This window comes from Ambystoma mexicanum, chromosome 11 (genome assembly GCF_040938575.1).
Source record: "Ambystoma mexicanum isolate Mex_15411 chromosome 11, UKY_AmexF1_1, whole genome shotgun sequence".
In the NCBI taxonomy this organism is placed as follows: domain Eukaryota; kingdom Metazoa; phylum Chordata; class Amphibia; order Caudata; family Ambystomatidae; genus Ambystoma; species Ambystoma mexicanum.
The window spans coordinates 761029501-761054899 of record NC_090934.1 but is presented as its reverse complement, the minus strand read 5'-3'; the positions used below and the strand labels follow the sequence as shown (position 1 = coordinate 761054899).

Genomic DNA, 25399 nt, shown 5'->3' with positions numbered 1-25399 from the left:
GACTACAATTAGCAGCACTGAGCCCCGAGCGGAACCGGATTAAGAAGGCAAAGGGCGGGGCATCGGTGTACGCGTAGTGCGTAATGCGCGTGTCAGCTGACGCGGTCGATACTGATGCCGACGTCCATACAGTCTCCATGGAAACCGATAACGCTGCCACAGCGATGTCTTTCCCCGAACAGTGTGAACCGGTGTAACTGCCGAGGGAGGCTGGCGAGAACCGGGCTGTCGGAGCATAACAGCATCCGCCCCCAAAGACGCCAGCAACCCCCGGGAGGCATGGAACTCTCTAAGGAGATCAGGACAATGCAAATTATCATGAGGTTCCCAAGTTCGATCCTCGGGACCAAAACCCTTCCAATCAACCAAGTAGAAAGCAGTACCCCTAGTTATTCGACAATCCAGAATACTTGAGATCTCATACTCCTCCTCTCCATCTACCAAAACAGGAAGTGGTCGAGCCAAGGACAGGGCTTCAGTAAGGACACATGGAAGACGGGATGAATACGCCATGACTTCGGCAAAGCCAACTTCACAGCGACAGGATTGATAATAGAGATGATAGGAAAAGGACCCACGAATCTTGGTAACAAAGATCTTTTACCTGCCATTCGCAGGTTCCGTGAAGACAACCAGACCTTCATACCGACCCGATAGTCATGGCCAGGCACACGGCGAGCATCCGGAGTCCTTTTGGCATGCTCTTGGGCCCAGAGTAAATGGCAACAGATGTCTTCATGCAACTGGTCCAGATCACGAACACAATCCGAAACAGCTGGATTTGTTGTAGGCAAGGATGGATCGAGAGGCAAAGACCGTGGATGAGACCCATATAGAGCAAAACATGGTGACACTCCTGTGGCTGAATGCATAGAGTTATTATAAGCAAATTCCGCTTGGGGTAATGCAGTAAACCAAGATTGTTGAAATTGAAGGCACAAACAACGTAAATACTGTTCTATGGTAGCGTTTGCCCTTTCAGTTTGGCCGTCCGTCTGAGGATGATATGACGTGGAGTATCTGTCATCGATGCCAAAAGAATCAGTGAGTGCCCTCCAGAAACGAGATGTGAACTGTGTTCCTCGATCAGACACGATGATGGAAGGTAATCCAAAAAACCTGAAAACATTAGCCATAAACAACCTGGCCAATTGAGGAGCAGAAGGCAAACCTGCACAGGGCACAAAAATGGCATATTTGGTGAAATAGTCAATCAAAACCCAAATGGTATCATATCCACTCACTTCAGGTAGATCGACTATGAAATCCATTGAGACCATGTGCCAAGGTTTGTAAGGGACCGGTAATGGACGTAATAGTCCTACAGGTTTAGATCTGGAAGTTTTGCATTGTGCACATGTTGCACAAGAGGAAACATAATCTTTGATGTCCCTAGACATGTTAGGCCACCAAGCCCAGCGACGTAAGGCCTCTACTGTCTTCTTGTGACCGGGATGTGCCGCGATAACAGAATCATGGGACCACTGTAAAGCCAAAGTACGAGCATGACCCGGTGGTATGAAGATGTGTCCTTGTATGAAAGGGAGACCCTGAACCATGTCTAGGTTTAGATCAGCGACTTCCGTAGGATGGGAAGAAGCCCATTTCTCAATGACGGAGCGTAGAGTGGTTTGCACAGCACACGCACAGATAACCTTATTAGGTAGCAGTGGAAGAGGTTCTGTCTTTGACGGCAGCTCCTCAACATGAAGGCGAGAGAGAGCATCAGTAGACACCTGAGATCTGGCAGGACGATAAGTAATAAGAAAATTGTACTGCGAAAAGAACAGATGCCAACGGGCCTGCCTGGCAGTCAGGCATTTCATGATCTTAAAAGCGAGTAAACTCCTGTGATCAGAAAAAACTGTGACAGGATGACGAGCCCCTAATAAATGATGCCTCCACTCGGAAAATGCATCTCGGATGGCCAAGAGTTCACGTTCAGTGATAGAATAGTTCTTTTCATATGTAGTAAGTTTACGAGAAAAGAAAGCAGTGGGATGTATTTCACCAGTAAGAGGACACTTCTGCGAAAGAACCGCGCCAATAGCAAAACCAGAGGCGTCAGCTTCGACATAGAATGGTAACTCCGGATCGGGATGTTTTAGAACAGGAGCCGACGTGAAAGCCAATTTTAGTTGTTCAGATGAATCTTGAGCTGCCTTAGACCAGACAAATGGAACCTTAGCACTGGTCAAGAAAGTGAGAGGTGCAGAAAGCCTCGAAAACCCATGTATGAAACGCTGATAAAAATTGGCGAATCCCAAAAATGATTGGAGTGATTTCACTGTTTTCGGGCTAGGCCATTCCAAAATAGCCTTCACTTTGGATTTGCTCATGCGAACTCCCTGATTGGTCAAATCAAATCCCGAAAATTCAACCTCCGGGGTATGAAAAATACATTTCTCAATTTTCACATATAAGTGATTTTCTCGCAAACGCTGAAGTACAGTTCTGACATGTTGGATATGTTCTGGAAGTGTCCTGGAATAAATCAGAATGTCATCTAAATAGACAACAACATACTGATCTAATATATCATGAAAAAGGTCATTCATAAAAGCCTGTAAGGTGGGTGGAGAATTGCAGAGACCAAACGGCATCACAAGGTATTCATAGAGACCGTAGCGTGTCTTGAATGCAGTTTTCCACTCATCTCCAGCTCTCATACGTACCAAATTGTACGCTCGTCGGAGATCCAGTTTCGTAAAAACTTGTGAGGAACCCAATTGGTCGAGAAGGACCGATATTAACGGGAGTGGATATTGATTTTTAATTGTCACAGCATTCAATGCCCAATAATCTATGCATGGACGAAGATCTCCTCCTTTTTTGGGAACAAAAAAAGTGGAGATGCCGCTGGCGATTTGGATGGACGGATGAAACCCATCGCGAGTGCTTTGTCGATGTACTCCTTTAACACTTGGTCTTCTTTGAGCGTTAGCGAATACACCCTGCCGGTAGGTGTCTTAGCCCCTGGTATCAGATCTATTGGGCAATCATAGATCCGGTGAGGTGGAAGAGTTTCTGCCATACCCTTGTCAAAAACATCCGAATAATCCATATATTCAGGCGGGACTGAAGGTATCGCAGTGGCAGAGATAGCTCCTATATGCAAAAAGGAGACAAGTGCTTGAGTTGGTCTATTCTGATTGATAGTATGCAAGAAAGTGCATGATTTATTGCATACAGAGGATGGAAACTGCACCAGTTGGGAAGACCAATCGATGGCGGGATTGTGGTATTGGAGCCACGGAATGCCCAAAATGACTTTGTAAGCAGGCGCCTTGATAACGTCAAAGGATATCTCCTCGGTATGACCTTCTTTAGTAGACATGAGCAGTGGTACTGTCTGGTGAGTAACCATGCCGGAAATCAAGGTAGATCCATCAATGGCATTCACCATTTCCAGTTGTTTTTTGAGTATTAAGGGAACCCTAGAGACAGATGCAAAAGAATGGTCAATATAATTGCCTGTGGCTCCGGAATCAATAATGGCATTTGCCTCAAATGTGTCTTCATGGGCTACCGAAAAGGTAACAGGAAGATGAACCAACTGGAATTGGCCAGGTTTACAAGAGCCATTGTTTGAATCTCCCGATGTAGGGACTCTTTCTACTGTCGGGATTTGGCGTTTCCCGCCTTCTTTTTGGGCTTTTTTGGACACTCAGGCAACAAATGATCGGCTGCTCCACAATACATACAAAGATTGTGAGACAGGCGATGTTCACGTTGAGCCGGAGTTAGTGGGCTTCTCACTGCACCGATCTGCATAGGCTCTGGGGTTGGTAGTTGTACAGGGGTATCACAAGGTACCGACATGAGTGGAGGTGACCTTTTTTCCCCACGACGTTCAGCCTTTCGAGCGTCTATTTGGAGGACTAAGTCGAGGAGCTCAGTAAAAGCGGTAGAAACCACAGGAACCGTGGATAGTATGTCTTACAATTCCTCAGAAAGGCCCTGATAAAATACAGCAGCTTTTTTCTCTTCTGGCCAGTCCGTCTCCGCTGCCAATTGATTGAATTTTGCTAAATAAACCAATAAAGAGTTGTTCCCCTGTCTATGTTTAAGGAGCTCAAGATCTGTGGCTTGGGTGGTGTATCTAGTGTCAAACACCTTGCTCATCATTGAAAGAAGAGCGTCACAATTATATAATACATGGCTGTTGGATTCAAGCAATGGATTAGCCCATGCTGCTGCCGTACCCCCTAAATGGGATAAGACGAAGGCTGCCTTAGTGGTGGAGGTAGGAAAGGACGTAGGATGGCATAAACGTCCTATACTGTTTTGGATCGCCTAGAAAAAGTTCTGGAGGGGCCAAAGGAAACTGAGTAGTAAGCATCACGGGAGCTGGTTCTGAATTAGGTACAGGAAAACCAGATCCTGAAGCCATAGCTCCAGCTCCTGCTTGGGATGCTGGTGAGGTTACTAGAGACTGGATTGCATCCATGCGTTGACGCAAGGCCTCCTGAGCTGTGGTTAATTCAGAACGTAACTCAGTGACCATTTGCACTATTTGCGCTAACGCGTCGGTTGTCTCTGTAGACATCTCTAAGGCTGCTAATTCTGTTACTCACCACACTAAGAATCAGAGGATTGAAGTGGTGGAACTCTCAGATCAACCAGTCTCGATCTCAGCTACCCTGAATAATAAGTTGGTTGAAGTAGCAAAGCAGATACAGAGCCTAAAAGAACAATGCAAAGGACAATAAGGAACTAACTACTGAGTTAACTAATCCCCTTGAACCCCTAGGGACTGCACCACTAACCTGGAAGGAGAGGGTTGAGGAGCCAAGAGGGAAATCCAGTTCCAAGGACACGACGACAGGAGAAAATAATAAACAGGAAGGTTAGTAAGGGAGGAAACACCCGAACGGCACGAGGGACGCACTAGATACTGGTTGGTGCAGGTAGCTGGAAAGCGTCCTGAACTGCACTTGCAATGTAAAAATATAAATCCAGCAGTAATGTCCAAGGAAGGTAATTTCTTCAGAACGGGAGTAGGCAGTGTAAATCCAAGAAGAAAATCACAGGAAGTTATGACCAGGAAAATACACTTACTGAGAGCAACTAGTGTCAGACGATGATTGTTTAAATGTAACTCTTGTGGAAGGAACCAAAAAGCTACAAAGCAAAGGAAAACGACTTCTAACAGTCGTCAGCAATCCAGATAACGTTCCGAGTCGTAACAGCGTGTAGAACCAAAAATAGCTGGGCAATCCGTGAACAGTCCAAAGTGGAAGGCAAGGTCGAAACCAGGAAATCTAAGCTGGAAGTTGAAGAAGGAATTAGCTCGAGGGCTAAACACGTAAGAGTACGTGTAGACTACAATTAGCAGCACTGAGCCCCGAGCGGAACTGGATTAAGAAGGCAAAGGGCGGGGCATCGGTGTACGCGTAGTGCTAATGCGCGTGTCAGCTGACGCGGTCGATACTGATGCCAACGTCCATACAGTCTCCATAGAAACCGATAACGCTGCCACAACAATGTCTTTCCCCGAACAGTGTGAGCCGGTGTAACTGCCGAGGGAGGCTGGCGAGAACCGGGCTGTCGGAGCGTAACACCTGACTTGCAGTACAGCATATACACACACTGTAGCGTGATAGCGGTGCGCGGAGTGCTGCTCGAGTGTGGTTGTCGTTGTTTGCAGTGGTGTGCATGGAAGCACCAGTATGCTGCTTGGAAGCTGCAGGGCCTGACCTCAATCTCTTCAAACCGGTAAGCACCTGCATTGACACTAATTCAACCGAGACAATATTTTGACTCTGGAGATCGTGCCACCCGCCCTCCCCCCCCTCTCTAAAATAGGCTGCGACTGTCAGCCTGTGTGGACTTTCAGCTGCCTACTGTTAAATGGTGAAACTGCAGTATCGATGTTTGGATAGTGTGATAACTTGCCGATACGTAGCTAACTGGGCTCCCAGGGCCAATGGTTTGTGACTGTCGGCCTGTGTGGTCTTTGAGCGGCTTATTGGTGGACTGTTAGCAACGTATCGCAGTATTGTTTGAACTTCAGTCCGCATATCTTTCGATAAACCTAGGAGTCCTATTTTCCTGCTCGTCAGCAGTGACTGTTTTGTCTTTGGGCCGCTCTCAGACTTTTACCAACTTTTTCTCACTTGGTGCTGAGCATTGCCTAAAGCCGGCTATTTTTGCCAACCATGCCCGCAAAGATGAATTTGCGTAACAGACAAAAGGCAAATGCTACAAAAAAGGAAGGTCCAAAGATGGTGTTAGTATCTGCACTGATACACCATCGATACATCAGCCCAAAACATCCAAAATGAGCAAAATCACGGATTTCTACAACAGGCCACAGCGTAGTAATTGAAATCCATCTTTTACCTGAGCCTCGTGAAATCCTTATTAGTGAAGTAGCATGTACAACTGCAGAGTTCAGCAATAACAACTCTCCGCTGAACCTATGTTTTAGCCTCGAGGGACAAATCACCAATCTGGAACGGGCTGCTGCCAATAAGGAGCAGGTACCTAATAACAAGGAGTCTGAAATTTCTGGAAGCAAACCACATGATACTTTGGCAGTTTCCATAGTTGATCTTGCAGCGAGCCTATTTTGTTCACCCAAGCTCACAAGGCTAGCTGAGGAAATTACCAAAACTACTGATGACAAACAAGACCTCAGTATAGCATTAGACCATCATGATCACTCCAAAGGTATGTATAGTGAGAAATTCAAAGGTTTAGAGGCGCATAATGTGGCAACAAGTTGGCTCTAAAAATATTGCTGAAATTATCACATAATATCTCCTGTCAGGTCCAAAAAAAATTGAGATTACTGGCGGAGCTACTGACACTGAAGCAAGCAGATACTAAAGCTGTCTGCTTGAGACCTGAATCTCTGAAAAATTCTATTGCCACTCCGCTAAATGACATACAAATAGATACAAATCCTGAAAATCTCGAGTCCACAAAGGTTGAGATTTTGATTGGTAGTGACGATGAAGAAGAGGAGTATCATCTATCCAAAAGTGAAAGAAGATGGAAGAAGAAATTGAAGCCAAAAAAGTGGGAAACAATTACTGACAGGAGATGAGGTCAAGGAGCAAGGGGAAAGTGAACACACTGATAATGCACAACATACATCTAAACGAGCAAGAAAGAAAGCGGTGCGTAGAGCAAAGCGAATTGCCCAGAAATCTGGCAATCTAACTAATTGGTTGATTGGCTCTACGGGCTACAAAGTTAAAGAAAAAGTGGTACCCCAACTTAGGGAAGAAGAATCAGATGCGTGTTCTCTGTACTGCTCCAATTCTACACTGGAAATTAGTGTATCATCTACTGAATCAAATGTAAATGAGAAAGATCTTGAAAGAAAACTGGTACCTGACGCGATTAACCCCAACTAAGAAAACTGCTAAAACAAATGAGAGGAAAAGATCTACTGTCGAAAATGAACCTACTTTGCCCCAAAAAGTGTTCATGATCACGAGTGTAGAAAGGAGGAAATAAAGCCCATAAATAGTAGCAGACTCCTTGAAATTTTCAATCATCTTCTGCCGTTAAGGATAATAAAAAGCAGTGACTTTAAATTTGTGGAGCAATGCTACAATTGCGTAGCTAAGGTGCATTGTATGTCAGAAGATGTTGCCAGCTTAATTAGGACTAATGCATCTGACCTGGGCAGAAGGGACTATGAACTGGATTGTGATTGGGCCAACAATGATTTGAATAAAGTAATACCGACTGTAACCAAGGGAGACAGCAAGAAGCTTAAAAGGCAACACGCAAAAATGAATTCTGATGTTGCAAGTGATGCTAATGTGAAATCTCACTGGGAGTGGATTTGTTCATTCTTACCTCAGATAACAACAAAATCCGGATCTAGTATTCAATTTATATCCTGGAATACTAGAGGACATAAACATGTATTTAGCCTGGAAGGCTGAAGTAAACTATTCAATACAGCCAAGGTAATATTCCTACAAGAAACCTGGCTCTTAGGTACGGCCCAATTCGATGGCTATACCTCATACTTTCGACATGCGGCAAGGGGCGACCATATGGTGGCCTGGCTATCCTCGTCGCTAATGGTATAAAATCTAAAGACTATGTGGCGGACGAGAGTGATTGTATTGTATTATCGGTCAAAGTACAACTCGATCCGAAGCAGACATTTCTGCTGGTAAATGTATACGACCCTCCCGGTGGTGATTTCACATTGGGAATACAGCTGAAGATATTTGAACAGGTTGGGATTAAATATGCTAAAGACATTAATGTTAACCTTATTATAGTTGGTGATTTAAATGCTTGCCATATTACCGATGTTGAAATAAATATGACAAATACTCATGAATTTTTGAAAAACTGAACAACTTGAGAAATCTTAGGCATGGAACATTTTCTTTGATGAGCTAGATATAAAGATCATCAATGGCACAGTAAACAATGATATACCCCTGGGTCCACTTGGCGTAATGGTATTTTTTTCCACAAAGTTGGACTATATCTAGGTTAGTGAAAAAATATATCCCCTGATAATAGATATTCATAGGTGTTTCAAAGAATTTAGTGACCATGCTATACTCTCTCTTAGATATTGCCTACCTACCGTCAAGCTTTCCTATTGGGATAAGACTGGTGCATTGGAGGTGAATCAAAGTGGGAATAGATTGGGGTGGACAGATAGAAATTTGGAAAAAGTGAAAGGATGGGCTAAGGAAGTTAAAAATGAATATAGGTATATGGAAACTGCTGATGAGATTGTGCTATGGTTTTCTTATTGTATGTACGGTTTTCTGCCAATGGGTACATTTATATCCATTAAACAGCGAACCAAATACGAGAGACCATATGATAAAGCAATATGTACTAGAAAAAAAAGAATGCGCCACAAACTTGGAACCCTTGACCATTTGAATGTACTGAGTGTCGAATTGGCTGCTAGAAAGCGTAAAATAAAAAATTATTATAAGAATTGGCTAAAAAGATATAGGATGTCTGAGGATAACGCGGTGTGGCAAAATATGGTTAGGATATTGCTGGAAGGCGACACAAAAAAACTTTGGACAAAATATAATATGATGACTAGTAACGGTGATGAAGAAGAGATACTGTGTAATATCGATGAGGTGCGATGGGAAGATGATCTCTTGAAAACATTCTCGGGTTAAACAAAATAATCATGGAAAGAAAGCCCCATATGGACCTAAAAAGTGATCACAATGATCTTATATTAATAATTAAGGTGCTGAAATCCTCCAGAGCCCCTGGGCCTGATGGGTTAGGCAACACAATTAAAGGACAATCCCATCCTGTGGGCTGATATCTTCATGGCCCTGTTTAAAAAAATAATAAATACGGGTATGATTCCAGAATCCTGGAAGACTTCCCATATTATACCTGTTTTCAAGAATGCTACCAGAAATTGATCTACCCAATATGTAGAATCTGTAATGATATACAACTGATAAAATCAGTTAAACATGTCCTTACCCTCCTGCCCTAGAATGAAAGAGTTCTGTGTGCGATATCTGAACAAATATGTAGAGAATATGAATGCTATTACTAGAGAAGTATTCTGGCTGAGATGTGTATCGGGATATAGCAGTGGCCTTACATTTGCAATAGTTCAGGTCTGGAAATGTCTTAGAATACATTTACAAAGTTTTGAAGATGATGTGAAATTGTTGGCTAATCTGTAAATATAGCCAATGTTAATGTATTTTAAAGTTTTAGCCACTTTTATTTTATATTGTTGTCTAACCTCAAACTTGATAGCTGATAATGCTATATATTTTATGAGTTGTATAGAAATGAATTATTTGTATTTTTATAAGTTTGTGTAAATGTCTGCTTGAACTATATACACAAATAAAAAACATATTTCAAAAAGTAGTGCTGATAAATATTTGACATTTTGCTTGTGCGTATAGAAATAGTGCTTTTTCAATTTGTATGTGCACAAGTAAAATAAATGTTGATCACTCCTTACAAAATTATTTCGAGGCTCCAACAGTGGGTGGGAGGGGGACATTTTTTTCAAAGACCATGTCTGTCTCAAGCACAGAAAAAATACAATAGGGGTCATTTTCAAAAACCCAGAAATTGCATGCAGGGGACCACCTAGGTTTGCACTCACATGCAGTGGGATCCAATGCATGCAATTCAGGTCACTGTCAAAGCGAAGAGTAAAATTAAGGAGTACAACAAGAAAAATCGCATTTACTCTTCAGTTTTACTCCGCTGTGAGAGATCCAAAGACCACCTGCAAATTTGCTTTGCAGGCAAAACATTTTTTGTAATAGATTCCAATGGAATCCACTTGCCTGCTCATTGGCAGGTGTAATTGTGAGGTGTAGTCCATTGGGATCCTTTTGTTTTACACCTGCATGAACAGGCATAAAATGAAGTGCTCTCCTGGGATGGAGGAGTAAACCAAGGCAGAGCTGCTATCTATGCCTCAGGATGGCTGCCAAATGAGCTGGAGCGGAAAATGAAGCGTAAAAGCAATTCTACGCTTTAATTTTCTGCACTGTACATTTGAAAATGAACACCTATGTATCTTCTGGGACCAAGAAGGTCTTTAAAAAAATAAAAATGACTAAAGACTTGAAGCCCCTTGCTTTGCATCAGGGAGCCCCTAGAAAGGTAAAAGTACTGATAAACATTCATTATTAATGTTGGTTGTGTGCATATAAATATGAAAGCAGTGCTTCTATGCACACATGCACAATTTTAATATGGCTATTATGAAACCCAGAAGCCCAAGATGCAGACTACTGTCACCGCCAAAGCCTGCCTGCCAGTAAGCAAGGTTTTGTGAGGTATTTGATAGCATTTTTGGGACATTTAATGCAAAACCTGGTATATGATGCATCACCTGCAATCCTCTACCTTAGATAGGGTAGCAATACCAAACATATGTTAGCATTTTTGGGGCATTTCATGCGAACCTGGTATATGATGCAGCACCTGCAAGCCTCTACCTTAAATATGGTAGCAATACCAAATATATTATACAGCACCTGCAAGCCTCTACCTTATATAGGGAAGCAATACAAAATATATGATACAGCACATGGAAGCCTCTACTTTAGATAGGGTAGCAATACCAAATATATGATCGCATTATTGGGGCATTTGATGGGAAACCTGGTATATATTGCAGCACCTTCAAGCCTCTACATTGGGTAGCAATACCAAATATATGATACCATTTTTGGGGCATTTCATGCGAAACCTGGTATATGATGCAGCACCTGCAAGCCTCTACCTTAGATATGGTAGCAATACCAAATATATTATACAGCACCTGCAAGCCTCTACCTTAGATAGGGTAGCAATACCAAATATATGATACAGCACATGGAAGCCTCTACTTTAGATAGGGTAGCAATACCAAATAGATGATCGCATTATTGGGGCATTTGATGCGAAACCTGGTATATGATGCAGCACCTGCAAGCCTCTACATTCGATAGGGTAGCAATACCAAATAGATGATCGCATTATTGGGGCATTTGATGCGAAACCTGGTATATGATGCAGCACCTGCAAGCCTCTACATTCGATAGGGTAGCAACAGTGGTCCAACTTTGCTGAAAATGTTGGGGGGAGGGGATGATACGACATCTAAAGTGAAAGCGCCTCTGTTAAATGAGGGGGACAAAATGGTGTATCACGAAATTTGGGGGGAGAAACAACATTGTCCCCGCCCTAACATTACACCCATGGATAACAATACCAAGTATATGATCGCATTATAGGGGCATTTGGGGCTCCAGTTGTTACAATCATGGCACTACACGTCATGCTATACCTTACATATGGTGATCATATGCCCAGTTACTCACACATAGGCCAGGTACTGCCATCATTTTCCCAGTTACTCCCTCCATTTGGATTACAGATGTGCAACTGTTGGACAAATGAACAGATCCTCCTCCCATTGTAATAAATTGGCAACAGCTGGCAAATGGTTAAAGTACTTAAGTATATCATGGCACTGCCCAACAAATGCCTACACAAAAGTCAAAACTGTGTGCTTTGCCAATTGTTTTTTTAATGTGTCTCTAACACCATGGCAAAGCAATTATAAGTTACTCACTGTAGTGACTAACGTACTCTTAGTCCCTAGTCCCCTTTACTCCATGCTGCATGGGCGTCCCTTCCTGGGGACAGGAGACAGAACCTTTTTCATCAGAAAAAACCTTCTTCCCCTTTAAATTTAGAGGCGCGCAGGGGTGCAGCTGCGGGAGCATGCGCTCCCCCGACTCCGCTCTCCGGCGCCACACCTTAGTCCCATAGACGCGTTGACAATATATTTACATTGCCTAATGACACCAGTTTTATTAGGGGGGAGGATGGTGGGACACATGGAGGAAAGGGGACTAAGAGTACGTCAGTCACTACAGTGAGTAACCTATCATTACTCTTACGTCCCCGGCCGCTTTCCTCCACACTGCATGGGTGATTACAACTAAATGTAGCCCTAAGGTTGAGAGGAGACCCTCCTTAAGCAAATAGGTTTCTTAGAACCGCATGTCCAAAAGCCACGTCTGGTTTAGAACCGGTGTCCAAAGAGTAATGCTTTCAGAAAGCTGAAGGGGTGGCGCAGGTGCCTGCCCTGCTTACGACATGCCACAGGACCTGCTGTTGGAATGCAACTGCCGTGGCGTTGGCTCTGACTGCATGGCCGTGCATGTTAGCTGGAAGTGGCTTGCGCTGCCCCACATAGGCCTTCTTTATGGCCGAAACCATCCACCGTGCTATCGAGGCCATGGATGCCCGATACCCGGGCCATGAGCCGCCAAAGGTGACAAACATAGTCCGACTTGCGGAAGCCCTTGGTCCTGTCCAAGTAGAATTTCAGAGCACGTCCGACATTTAGACAGTGCAGAACTCTCTGAGTCTCGTCCTTAGGGTTGGCAAAGAACGTAGGTAGGACTATTTCCTAGTTTAGATGGAAAGCGGAGGGTACCTTTGGTAGGAACGTTGGGTGTGTCCGGAGGACGATCTTATCCTTGTGAAAAGTAGTATATGGCTCTGACGCCACCAGAGGCGGGATCTCGCTGACTCTGCAAGCTGAAGTGAGGCCCACTAGCAGGGCTGTCTTAATGGTGACCAGCCTGATGTCCGCGGACGCCAATGGCTCAAACTGCTTGTGCGCCAAGGCGCCCAACACTACATTGAGGTCCAACACGGGTGTGGCCTCCTGATGGGCGGGTAAACTCTGGCGAGGCCCATCAAATGCCTCTTGACTATCGGGTTGGAAGAGAAGAAGACCTCCTCTTCCGAGTTTCTCTAGGCCCCTATGGCCGCCAAATAAGTGCAGCATGTGTCCACCTGCGAGCCGAGTGCACAAGGTGCGCAGAGAAGGAGAGCACATCGCCCAACTTGCATGTGAGGGGGTCGATTTCCTTAGAGACTGCACAGTGACAAACACTAGTCCACTTACTCTTGTACTGGCACCTAGTAGCCTTACTCCTCGCACCCTGAATGATGTCTATATAATATAATGTTAGTCTGCGAGAAGTTGAGGTGCCTTAGCGTGACCTGCTCAGGTACCACGCTGCAAGGGCTAATTTCTGTAAAGCAGGGTGGATGACCCTGCCCCCTGCTGCGCCAACAGTTGTGCTGGGCCTCTTCAGAATGTAAATGGGAGACCTGTCTGAGAGGCTGAGCAGCTCCGAGAACCATGGCCTTGCCGGCCAACAGAGAGCTAGCAGAATGATGCTGAGGTGACGAGATTCCTTTATTTTGCATATCACCCTGTGGGTCAGTCGTGTGGGCGGGAAGGCGTATGCTGTCATGCTGTACCACTGAATCTGAAATGCATCGCCAAGGGAGGTCACAAACTGCTGGCACTTCTTGTTGTCCCAGGAGGCAAAAAGATCCACCTGAGGGTGTCCACATCTGCTGAAGATCTCCTGAAGCACCTGGTTGTTCAATTGCCACTTGTAATTGTCTGCTCCCATCCTGCTGAGCCTGTCCGCCCCCAATTTGGACTCCCCCGGAAGGTGGACGGCTATGAGGTAGATGTTGTTCTACAGCACCCATTACCACATGCTGACGGTGTTAAGACGGATTTCCGAACTCTGTCCTGGTGGCGCAGATGTTCAGAAGGCCAACCTAATTACTTGGAACAGGGTAACCTCTGGACAAGCCAGACCAATCAGGGTAGCGATTGCGGCGGTCAAGACTAGGTCTCAAGAGGGGTGAGGGTGACTGAAAGCCCGCAATGAGCACACAAAGCAAGGACACTTACAAACTACTCCAAACAGGTGTTATATTAAAAATATATACACATTTATTCCAAGGCCTTTAAAACAATGACCGTAGAGAGAAATCACAATACAACTCTAGTAAACCAACACATACCATACCAATACAATATATATATACAAATACAAACAAGTCTATAGCGTTAGATGCAAGAAATGTGTAGTCCACCTAAAAGGGAAGGAAAACGGGCAGTGCGAAATAATGCTTAGACCCAGTCCGCCTTCAGAGGCACCTAACTAAAAGGAAGTCCGAGCCCTACGAAGAGTGGAGCCTTGTGCTCAAAAGTACCTGCACACGCTGGTGCCAACGGGCAAAAAGGGGAGTCTCTTCGCGGGAATCAGGCAGTTCAGTTTAGTGCACAAAAGAAGAAGAACAGAGTTCCGCGACTCAAGCGCAGCCTCCACTGTGGGCAGAAGCAGAGCGCGAGTACGGAAAGGCGTGCTGTTTTGACACAGTGGGGAAAAGCTATGGGCTCCTGCAGGAGGGCGACCAGTTCCTAGCTATGCTACTCACCGGTCCCCGATGCAAGCAGACCCAGGCTTCTCCGCGTCAGTTTCAGTCGCTGGCAGGTTCAGGAGAGCAGAGGACGTCTCGTCGTCGTGTAGATTCTGCAGCAGCAGAGTTGAGTAAAAGACGTCCCAAACGAAGTGAACCCGCACAGTTTGTTACCACAGCAGGGCAACGGAGCGGCCGTGTGTATCTCAGTCAAATGTACACTACTCACTTCAGACCTGGGAACGCCAAGTGTACGAATCGTGTGAGAGTGACAAGGACTGGAAATACAACACAACCTGGCGGCAGTTACAGAGGAAGACTCCTGTGTAGGCTGGTCAGTCTGCTGGATGGCCCAGAGACACTTCCGAAGGCTTACGAGCAGGAGATGGTGAAGATGCCAAGAATAGCTGTTCCCGCTATTCCAAGGGTCGAAGTACCAGTACAGGCCTTCTGGTTCGATCAGAGGTAAAAAGGGTTTCCCAAGGCGACAGCAGTGCAGAGGAGCAGTCCTTCAGCGGGTCACCAGGGATTCCTCGGTTCAGCCTCTTGGTTGCAGGATACTTGGCTCCTGTATTCCTTTGTTCGTGAGAACTCAGGAGATCGACATGGTAGTGGCGTTTCCAGCCCCCTCTTATCCACGGTTCCCTTCGCGCCAAAACGGAGAGGACCCAATGGGAGATCCGCTTATCAACACTCACACCATACGTGGGCCTATCACGGACCACGGTGGTCCCAGGCATTCACACCACCCTAGACTCTCTGGCACCCAGGATGTGTATTGGGACTAGACATCCCAGCCCACATCCTGGAGGCACACACCAGGCCTGTGGAAGCCCGCGAAAGCATCCGTGTTTCGCGGGAAAGTACATGCCCAAATAAGGAAGGCCCCGGGTCGGCTCGACCTGGGGAAGGTGAAGGGAGCAAGACGGTCAGCGGACAGGACAAAGGAGCCTCGTGGTCTGGCCATTTTGGGAGCCAGGCCACCATTTTGGGCTAAGCGCGAAAAACGCGCTTAAAACGCCAAAAGGAGCTCAAAACACAAGAAACAATCGCTGCCACCATTCCCGTCCGTGAATCACTTGCACCGATCAGTTACAATCCAAAAAGAGTATCTAGGGCCTGTAGAAGGCTAGAGACCCAAGAGAGCAGTAACTTAGCTTACAGTGCCCTCTTGTGTCATGTTGCACGAAAGCCGCAACATGATAAAATAAACTACGGAAAACAGCGTTTCCCGGTACTGACTGTCTTAAGGGCATGTCAGTTTCCCCGTAAGAATGGAGCGAAAGCCCAGAGGAGTGCGGCAGAAGGCTGCACTTCTCTGGCAAAGTCGAGAACAAGGTGAAAAACAACAGCAAAAAGTTTAGGGGTTGCCACATGGAAGGAAAATTACCCACAATTACGAAATCTTTCCTAACAGACGGCAAGTCTGCAAAGTGGCGGGGACCTGGTGCCCCCCTGCCTGTTCACATAGAACATGCTGGTGGAGTTGTCTGTCTGGATGAGGACATCCCTGCCCACAATGACCGGAAGGAAAGCTTTGAGTGCTAGCCAGATGGCCTTCAGTTCCAGCCAGTTGATATGAGACTTCTGCTTCTGCCGAGTCCAGACTCCATGGACGCTGCGACTGTCCAGAGTTGCCCCCAGCACTCGAGAAAGCAGTCTGTAGTGATGGCGACATGTGAGGCCGGTTGCCTGAATTGTTTGCCTGTGCGCAAGTCCCTGGAGCACCATGCGAGGTCCTGATAGAGAGAAGGTGGAACGCTGATAAACTCCGCTTGGGAGCCCTGCTTCTGATTCCATGATGCTGCGAAGTGCAGCTGTAGTCTCCGAAGCCCCAGAGGCAGTGGAGGACGAGCTCTATCACCCTCTTTCTTAACATGGCTTGAACCTCCTGTAGCAGCTGTGCCATGTGAAGCTCTCGGCGAGCCACAGGAGGAATTCGAGGACACCTGCATTGGAACTTCAAGGTTTGCCCCTGACAGAGAACATCCAGCACCCATTTGTCTGTGGTGATGGCCTTCCACTTGCTGACAAAATGTGCTAGTCAGCCTCCCACTAGGGTGTGCAAGTGGGAGCTTGGATCCAGGATCGGTTCAGGCCTGCTTAGGCGCCTGCGTCCTGTCCTGCGGGCGGCGTCACTGCTGCCCACTGCTGCTGTATGGCTGCTAGCAGCCTCTTTAGGCCTCATGGGTTTTGAAATGGTAGGGTTGACGATAGGGAGTGTTAAACCCCTTGCAGGACCTGTTGGACTGCCCTCTCAAGGATCGAAAGGACAACAACCTTCGTTGTTGTGTTTCCAGCGAGGGTGCCGTCTCGGTGTCTGTCTTGATCGTCTGCAGAGACTCATCTACTGTTTTGCCGAAAAGGTCCACCACCTTGGACTAGACATGCGCCCTGATGTTGGTGGACTTCAGCCATCCCCGTCGTCGAAGGGACACCCAGTTGCCCATCTGGCAGAACCCAGTATCCGCGATGTACAAAGCCACCATAATGGCGTGGTCCAACGCCACCTCACCCTCACCCTCCTGGGACACCCTCGCCATTCTTGTCCTCAAGCAAGAAGTCCAAAATAGTTGCCAGCTTATACCACAGTTCCCTGTCGTAGCGGGTTAAGATGGCCAGGGCATTAGCAGCCATGATGGTGGAGGCTGCGGTATAAATGATGTGTTTGCCCATCGCATCCAGTTTCTTCCCTTCATGGTCAGGGGTCACCATAGCTGAAAACGATGAATTCACAGAGCACTTCCAGGTGGTGGCAGAGACCATGGAATCAGGAGAAGGCTGTGACCTCAAGCACCTGGGGCACGAGTCCAGAACCCTGTACTTCTTTTCCAGCCTATCCCGCTTGAGAGGCATAGTACTAGGTGTCTTCACCAAGACCAAACCTTCCTCCCAGAAATCATCCAGTAGAGGGATAGATATGACGGTCTTCCGCCAGGAATCCCGGTATTAGAAGAGGAACCCCTACTTCTTTGTCTCGTCCGGCACCAAGTTGAAGAGGGTAGCGGTCCTTGACATCATGGCGTGAAAGCAGCCTACCTCATCTGGCGGCGAAACCCTGGTGGGCCTGTCGGCACCCAGTGGCTCTCTATCTGCTTGTACATAGTCTTTGTATTCATCGATATGAGTCGCTGAAGTGTCCATATCTGTACCTGTATACGTGTGCGGGGGCTCCTCCACCACAGGTGTCAGGGCCTGATGTGGAGGTTGTGGGGGTGTCGGTTGAGGCCTCAGGCCAGTTGGGTCCTTTGACTTACACCTCGGCCTGGATGGGCTCCTCGGCAGCCTTGAAGGACTGCGGGCCGGAGCCAGCGCAGGTGTAGCAGGCAGTCTTTGCTGTATCTCCGATACCAGCGTGTGCAGCATCGTAAGGATGTTCAACGGCATGTCCCTGGGCACCGGCTGAGGCGCAGGGGGATCATTCAGCAATGACTCAGGGCCGACACGCTTTCTTGGGATAGATGGTAATCTGGGATAATCCCGCGGAGAACCTTCAACGGACACTGTCTCACCGCCCCCAACTCCCTCGTGATCGGAGTAGTAGTCTTCAAGCAAGTTGTCCTCGTCGGAGTTGTGTAGATGTGCATGACCAGCCCCCTTGATGCCTCTTTTGGCCCTGCTCCCCCTTGTCTGGATGGGGGTTCCACGGGTGAAAGTCGCTCCCTGTCCTTCTCCGACTCCTTCGGGAGGGGGGGGCGGTAGGGACAGTCATCACCGAGGTTCCAGCGGTTGTCATTAGCGGTGCTGTCGCAGCAGCCATATGTCATGGTGGTAGGGTCATGCGCAGGGTTGCCATGGTTGTGACAGAGACCACCTTTGTCGACAAGCCCCCTTTTGGCGAAGTTGTGATGTCGTCTACGAGGTGGATGCCAAAGCTTTCGTCCACTGGGTAATGACAGTTGACGAGGTTTTGGTCTTCGGCCAAGCAGATGTCTTAGGTCGCCAACAAAGTAATTGCAGTAGCCGTCAATGTTATCGATGAGGGACGGGAGGAGCTACCCAAGCACTTCTTTTTTGCAGGCTTATCCAAAGATGGTAGACAAAGCTTTGTAGGGGTTTAGGAATTCCTCTTGGAGGGAGCACCCCTCACTGGCAGGCTCGCTGTGGATGTAGATGGCAACAGTGATCATGTCCTTCCCAAACTGGGACCCACAGACGTGTCAAACCCAGTGGGATCCATAGCGTGGAGCTTGGCCTTCTTTTGGACCCCCATAGATGGGGTGTCCTTAAAGGACCTCAACCTCTTCTCCGAGGGAATCTTGGATGAGGCCTGACTGTGCCTGAAGGCAGCAGCAGAGGCCTTCCCCAACCCGAGGCATGCTGCCAACCTGCTGTACCAGTCCTCCTTTGTCTTCTTCAAACTCCACGAAAAAATCTCACATGTTTCCTCATCGAGGTTCGGATGCAGGCAATACAAACATTTGTGATGCCGATCTTCGACATACACATTTCTCAGTCCACATTTTGCGCATATCTCGAAGAGGGTCCTCTTCTCCTCGCACATGCTTGAAGGCGCGAAGTAGGCCCAAACCTGGGCCTCTCAAAACTTCCAAGAGAAGATCTTCAATGAAATCGGATCTTCGCCGACTACGTGTCCCCACTGCTGGTAGTCGACCTGTGGTTCCACAATGGAACAAAAATTGGTCAAAAAAACACTATTTTAATCAAAAACTTGTATTATCAAAAAGGCTCAAAGAGCAAGAAGAGAGGACTCCCAACTCCCAACACTGGAAGGTGCAGTAAAAATTTGAAGATGGCCTCCAGGGGTGGCGCTTAGGGAGACGACTGTCATTCGATGGGGGCACTATGACCCAAAGGACAGTCATTGGTTTAGGGGAGAAATGCAGTTTTTAGGCTAAAGCAAAACCACTTTTCTTTTTACTGAGGATTCCCAGCCTGACGACCGGGAATAATCATGAGCACGTGAATCCATGTCAGACCCCATGCTGGAGAAGTGCCACTATTCATTAACTCCAAATCAGGGTTAACAAAGGTCTTTTTGATTCCCATGTAGGCGGATAGCGTGTTCTGGATAGGGATATCCTTGCAGGAAACAGAGTCCTTGTCCCCAAGAGGGGAGTCACACCCACTGAGGTCCCACTTGCCCTGACCCGGAGGGAGGGCCTTGCTAAGCGGGCTCACCTCCCCAGCCTCAAAAGGGGTGGGGGTCCCCTCTGCAGAGAAGGGACAAATTCCCTTGATTCGTCACACACCACATAGAAGACATTTTGGTAAATTACATTCTTACATGAGCTTAGATGTCCATGTTTGCAACGGTCAAATATTAACACTACATATAACTGCAGAGATTTCATTGGTCAGGTATGCGTTCAGATTGGCTTTAAGCAACACCCAGCTTACCTAAAAGCACAATAGCAAACGTGGTAGTCTCTCTGATATTTGTGCAAGAGTTACTAGGTTTGGTTTAGTTCATTGATGTAATTACAAAATTTCAGATTTTTGCACTTTTTACTGGAATAGACGGAGACAAACATGTTTGCTTCATTACTGTCAAAAGGTACATCTTAAACTTAGATAGTGATACTTTCATTCTACCTTAATAGGGATACTATTGACTAGAAATGAAATATGTATTTCTGCCCACAATGAAGACTTTTGCTTTCAATTTAACAGTAGTCATTCGATAAAAAATCCTATGCCTAGAATAAATCAAATAATATATGCAAAACCAAGCGTTGTTTGTACGAACAACACTGTCATCTAGTGATAATAGGGCAAGTATGAATTCTCCATTAAATACTGTAACATCGAGCACTGGGGTTATTAGTGTTGGGCATAGTTCATTCATGGAGAGATTTATATACCCTGACAATTGTTTAACTCACCTGATGCACACAGTCCAGGAACTGCAAGAATACTGGTGCAAAACCGCTGCCTTGACTGTTCAGAGTCAGATTACTACGCAGGCTGAACTTGTGGCCAAACGATAACCACTCTTTCTCCATCAATATTCGGAAACCTTCAAGCGTTCTATAAAAGGGATCACCAAGTAACTGAGCTAGACAAACCACCTAGGTGAAAAGGAAGACAAGAGACAGGATGATGATCCACTGGATTAAAGGGGACATAGCCCGGAAACATTTGGAAAACAGCACTGAAGGCACTTGGTACTCTATGTCGATGTATAAAAAGGCTTTTAGAGCAATAACCATACTAAAGGCAGCTGACAGTCTGCAAATGGAATTTGTTAATAGGATGAGCTCTTGAAAGTTATGCAATATAGCAAACCGTCCTTACTTCTTTCAACATGTAAATGTGCTAAGCTTACATCTGGAAGGTGGCAGTGAAAATGAGCCTGGATTGTTTGTTCTGTGAGATTGGGGGGAAACACATTTAACATAGAACGAAGACTAAGAGATTATTATTAATGCTGTTTTTATTAATATTGTTTTCCCAGAGAAACTTGGACTGAAGAAAACATGACTCTGTAAGAATAAGTCTGCGGATAGTTCGGAGAACATGCCGACTCCACCCAAGAAATGCTCATGCGGGAGCAACGAAATTGAATGATTCCATGCTCCGTTTAAGTTATTTGTGGGTTTAATTGGTCCGTGTACGTTTTGGTAACATATTATTACAGAAAGATTTCTTTTGGAAGGAAATCAAGTAAGCAAAAGCATTTTTAAATAGAGGTCTGCGTCCAGGATCACCCACGTGTAGCCCACACCAACTTCTATTTAGACTTCTAACCATTTACAGCATGCATGTTAACTGGAAAATATACAATATACATAGATTTTGGTGAATTTGCCCAATATGTCCATCATGTGCAGTACAAGGCAGTAGTCAGCAATATCCATATTACAAACCGAAGCACGAGAAAAAATAAAGCCAGCTTCACAGAATGATGCAGCAGACAACTGGGTCTTTACATCAAAACTTGTAACTCCACAAGTAGGGTGTCAGCCAAATAACACTTTCCTCTTATTTTATGCCTTTTTCATTTTGCCCAGATAGAGCTTAGTAAATATAATAAAATATTAATTTGATCACAATTAAATTACATCTATTTACTTTAAAACACGATAGGAGTGAAAATCTTTGATCAGTTGACAAGTACAGTTAATGTTATTGTGGGAATTGTAATGCGCTCTTGCTAATGGCAACATAAATGGCTTCAGAGTGCATGTTTGGTGTGGGCTGGGAGCTGAGACGTTTGATAGAGAGTAGGGAAATGGAATGCGCTGCATGTGGCCAGTACCTGTGATGTACGGTTGGTGGGCTATAGACAATTACAGGGTAGAAACATTCTCTTTAGTAATATAATTATTTTTGTGCTGGCTGAATGTGCTATAGATTTCTTTTGCACAAAGGCACCCAGCTTGGTGGTTCCAGAGAGGTGGATACGGATTTGGTGGATTATAAGCAGGCAATAATAACTCCTTGAATCTATGTACTACCAGTAAGTTGCAGCTAGATGAGCTCAGCGATCAAGCCAGTCTCACTCTCTGATACTACAACTACTGATACTACGAGCCAACTGGCAAAAGGCTTTAAGCTGGATCCTTACTCTCAGCACTGCCAGTACGGATCGCGCTAGATGTGATCGCAGAGTGCGACCTGGCTGCTTTGCATTCATTCACATTTTTCGAGGGCAGTTTGCAGTGTTGCCATTGTAAACAGATTCTGGCCGGTCATAACAATTGTCAGGGACGTCTTCAGGTTGGTTTGGAGCAATGGGGTCATGTGTTGGTTTAACATGAGATGACTTAACACCTGGAAAATTTGAGTGATGAAGGTCAACCAGTGATTCAATAAGAATCCATGTTAAGGGCAAAGGTCATGAGGCTAAGACCACTCCTTAATCTATCATTAGATAAAAGACACTCCTGATCAGACTCAAAGTACCTTTGTGGTAAGTCGGCACAACACGCACTGAAGGTTTATGTTGCCTAATAAGTCTTAGTGACCAATTTATGAAGAAGTTGTAAAAACAGTAAATATGACTAAGATAAACACTACCATTATGATAAAATACCAGATTGATGACTGTTGTAAAGGGAAAGGAAAATGTAAGTAAATAAAAAGGGAAGAATAGGGTGGATGGCAAAGGTTTAGAAGAGATGGAGTTAGCTTGGAAAAAAGGAAGGGGTGCAAAGGTTAAGTTTATGGTTAGTGGAAAAGTGAAGATGATGAAACGGGGGGGAAGAACAAAAATGTGCTCAATAGCTATAAGCATAATTATGCCTTTCTGGAAGTATTTTTGAACTGACACAACATTAGTAAGCACTACTACTTTGCATCAGAATTTGTTGGCAGACGCACAATGGTTAAACGTTGATAAGAAAAAATCCTATCCAGAAGCTGTTTACCTGTGTAGTAATATCCCATCCATCTTCAAAAGAAACCATGACAGAAGAGCCACACTCGAGGAGTTCAGACACAATCACAGACAACTGGATTATCCTGTGGAGCTGTTAAATAAATAGGGAGACGGGGTGAAATACACGATTATTAACAAAGCTGCAAATTCTGGTTAAACCAGAAAATAATTCTTAATTAATGCAGGCGCGTGGTATAAGTCAACTTAACTTTAACATAACATATAGTTAATAGTTGTGCTGTGTCTCTGTATGCGGAATATTTTAATTTCCCACTCAGAATAAAGACCCAAACTATTTGTCGTCTCTGGAGATCCCATATGTGTTGCTTCCCGATAAGAAGGCCCCTACCCCTACACTACCTACAATCACGAAAAAACATCAAGCTGCTGCAAATGTCCTCCCAAAACATGTTGTTCCGCCACACATTCTGGCAGCACACACCTCATTTCAATATTATAAGCCTATAGCTTAATAGCCCAGCGCTAGATGCCAGCCTTACCAGAAGCATGTGAGGTAGGTTAAGGTTCAGCAGAGGGGACTGAATGACCGATTTGGCTTCCAATATTCTTTTTTTATGTAAGCTAAGATATACGCAAGAATACCAATTTTTTAAAAAGGAGGTGGGTTCACTATCATCCCCCCACACCACCAGCTTCAGACAATGCCTTCCAACTTCTTACACTCATGCTCGGACTGGCCTATTGGGCAATAGAGCAATTCCAGAAATGACAGCCCATGAGTCTAGTGTGGGACAGCTTTTTGGGCCAGAATGGGCCAGTTGCTACAATAGTTTTAACCAATGTTGTTAAACAAATATTCTTCAAATGCACTTTAAATATATTTTACAAACCATTCCCCCTTGGGTATTATTCCAACAGTCTGTTCTGAAAATTAATTAATTTCAATTTGTGATTGGGGGCCACTTCATTGGTGTCCGGGCTGATTTTATGACCCAGTCCGACCCTACTTAGACTCCTTTTTGAACATATCACCAAGAAACACCTCATCAACTTACCAACCGCTCTTGTCATTGACGCCATCTAAACACCGCCCAAGAACAAACGTTTCTTCATCTGTGAATTAGAGCGTCACCTAAACGCAATTTCTCTCCTCTCAAATAACATTAATCTTCAGCGATTTCAACACGTGGGCCACCTAACAATCAGTTTTCGGTTTTCCTTCTATATTCCATACACAACGTTGAATTCTCCTTTCATCCTCCTGGTCCCACCCACATTAAAGGTCACTCACTCGACCTGGTCTTCACACATGGCCTCATCATCACTGAGCATGCCACTACACCCATATTTTGGTTCGATCATTCAATCACACTTCATCTCTCCTTCCCAAAACTAGAGAGAATCCCAGCTCCTAGAATGACACCTCCTTCTGTCCTTGGAACAATCTCTTGCGAGTATTAATTCCTTTGGAATTTGCCTAGCGGGCCTCTCACACACAAACATCAAACATTTCACAAGCTCTTTTCCTTGTTGCCCACCTCCTGTCCTATCCTAAGCTGCTTCTTCAAACTGGGGCACCACCTGCGGCATGGGTAAGACATGTCACCTCTCACCCACCATATTCACTGCTGACTTTTCTCCCCTTGAGACTTCTCTTCACCTTAATGTTAGTGATCTATTAGAAAAACACATCTCTGCCCTCATCAAATCTTTTAATCGCTTTGTTCCATCTAAAGCAAGAGTCCTATTTATGCCTACTAAAATGGTTCTCCAACAAGCTCCTTCTTATAAAAAATATAATGTCATGGACTAAGGCACTGTTGTGGAAAATCCGGCACTTTGCCGAGAAAATCACTTGTTGTCAACAACATCGAGGCATCAAGCAAGAGATTAATAGAGCAAAAAAAAGTTGTTTATTCTTGCGTCATAAATAATGGCAATAGCACTGCAGCTGCTTTAGGACACCCTCATCGAGACAAACACCATGAACCCATCAACTACTTCCTCACAATATCTCAGCAATCAACTGAAGGACTTTCAGATCCAAGATCTAGAACATCAAATCCAAAATGTCTTCTTCAACCTTCCCCTAGCTACCTCCAACTAGACTTCCAGCCAGTTGTGCCACTTTGGCCCTTTCCAAATTACAGACATGGTAAAATACATCAAGACTGCTGGTCACTCCGGCTAACACAGCGACCTCTGCCCAGCTACGATCTCCACCCACTGAGTGGATCACCTTTCCCAAGACCTTTTTATTCCCATCAACAAATCCTTCCAAGATGGCTCCTTCATCCAACAACCAAAACACGTAATAGTGATGCCCTTGCTCAAAAAGCCCTCATTTGACCC

At 45.4% G+C, this 25399-nt stretch overlaps 1 protein-coding gene across 4 annotated transcripts in view; it reads right to left on the bottom strand.

Annotated features, from left to right (window-relative positions):
- SBF2 (SET binding factor 2) overlaps window positions 1-25399 on the bottom strand; it is a 2983421-nt gene that overhangs the window by 240396 nt on the left and 2717626 nt on the right. For all 4 annotated transcript variants that reach the window (XM_069623660.1, XM_069623661.1, XM_069623662.1 and 1 more), the window contains 2 exons: window positions 23076-23177; window positions 20589-20774 (listed from right to left, as the gene is read on the bottom strand). In XM_069623660.1, the coding sequence (XP_069479761.1) occupies window positions 20589-20774; window positions 23076-23177 (288 nt within the window). The remainder of the gene's footprint in view (window positions 1-20588; window positions 20775-23075; window positions 23178-25399) is intronic.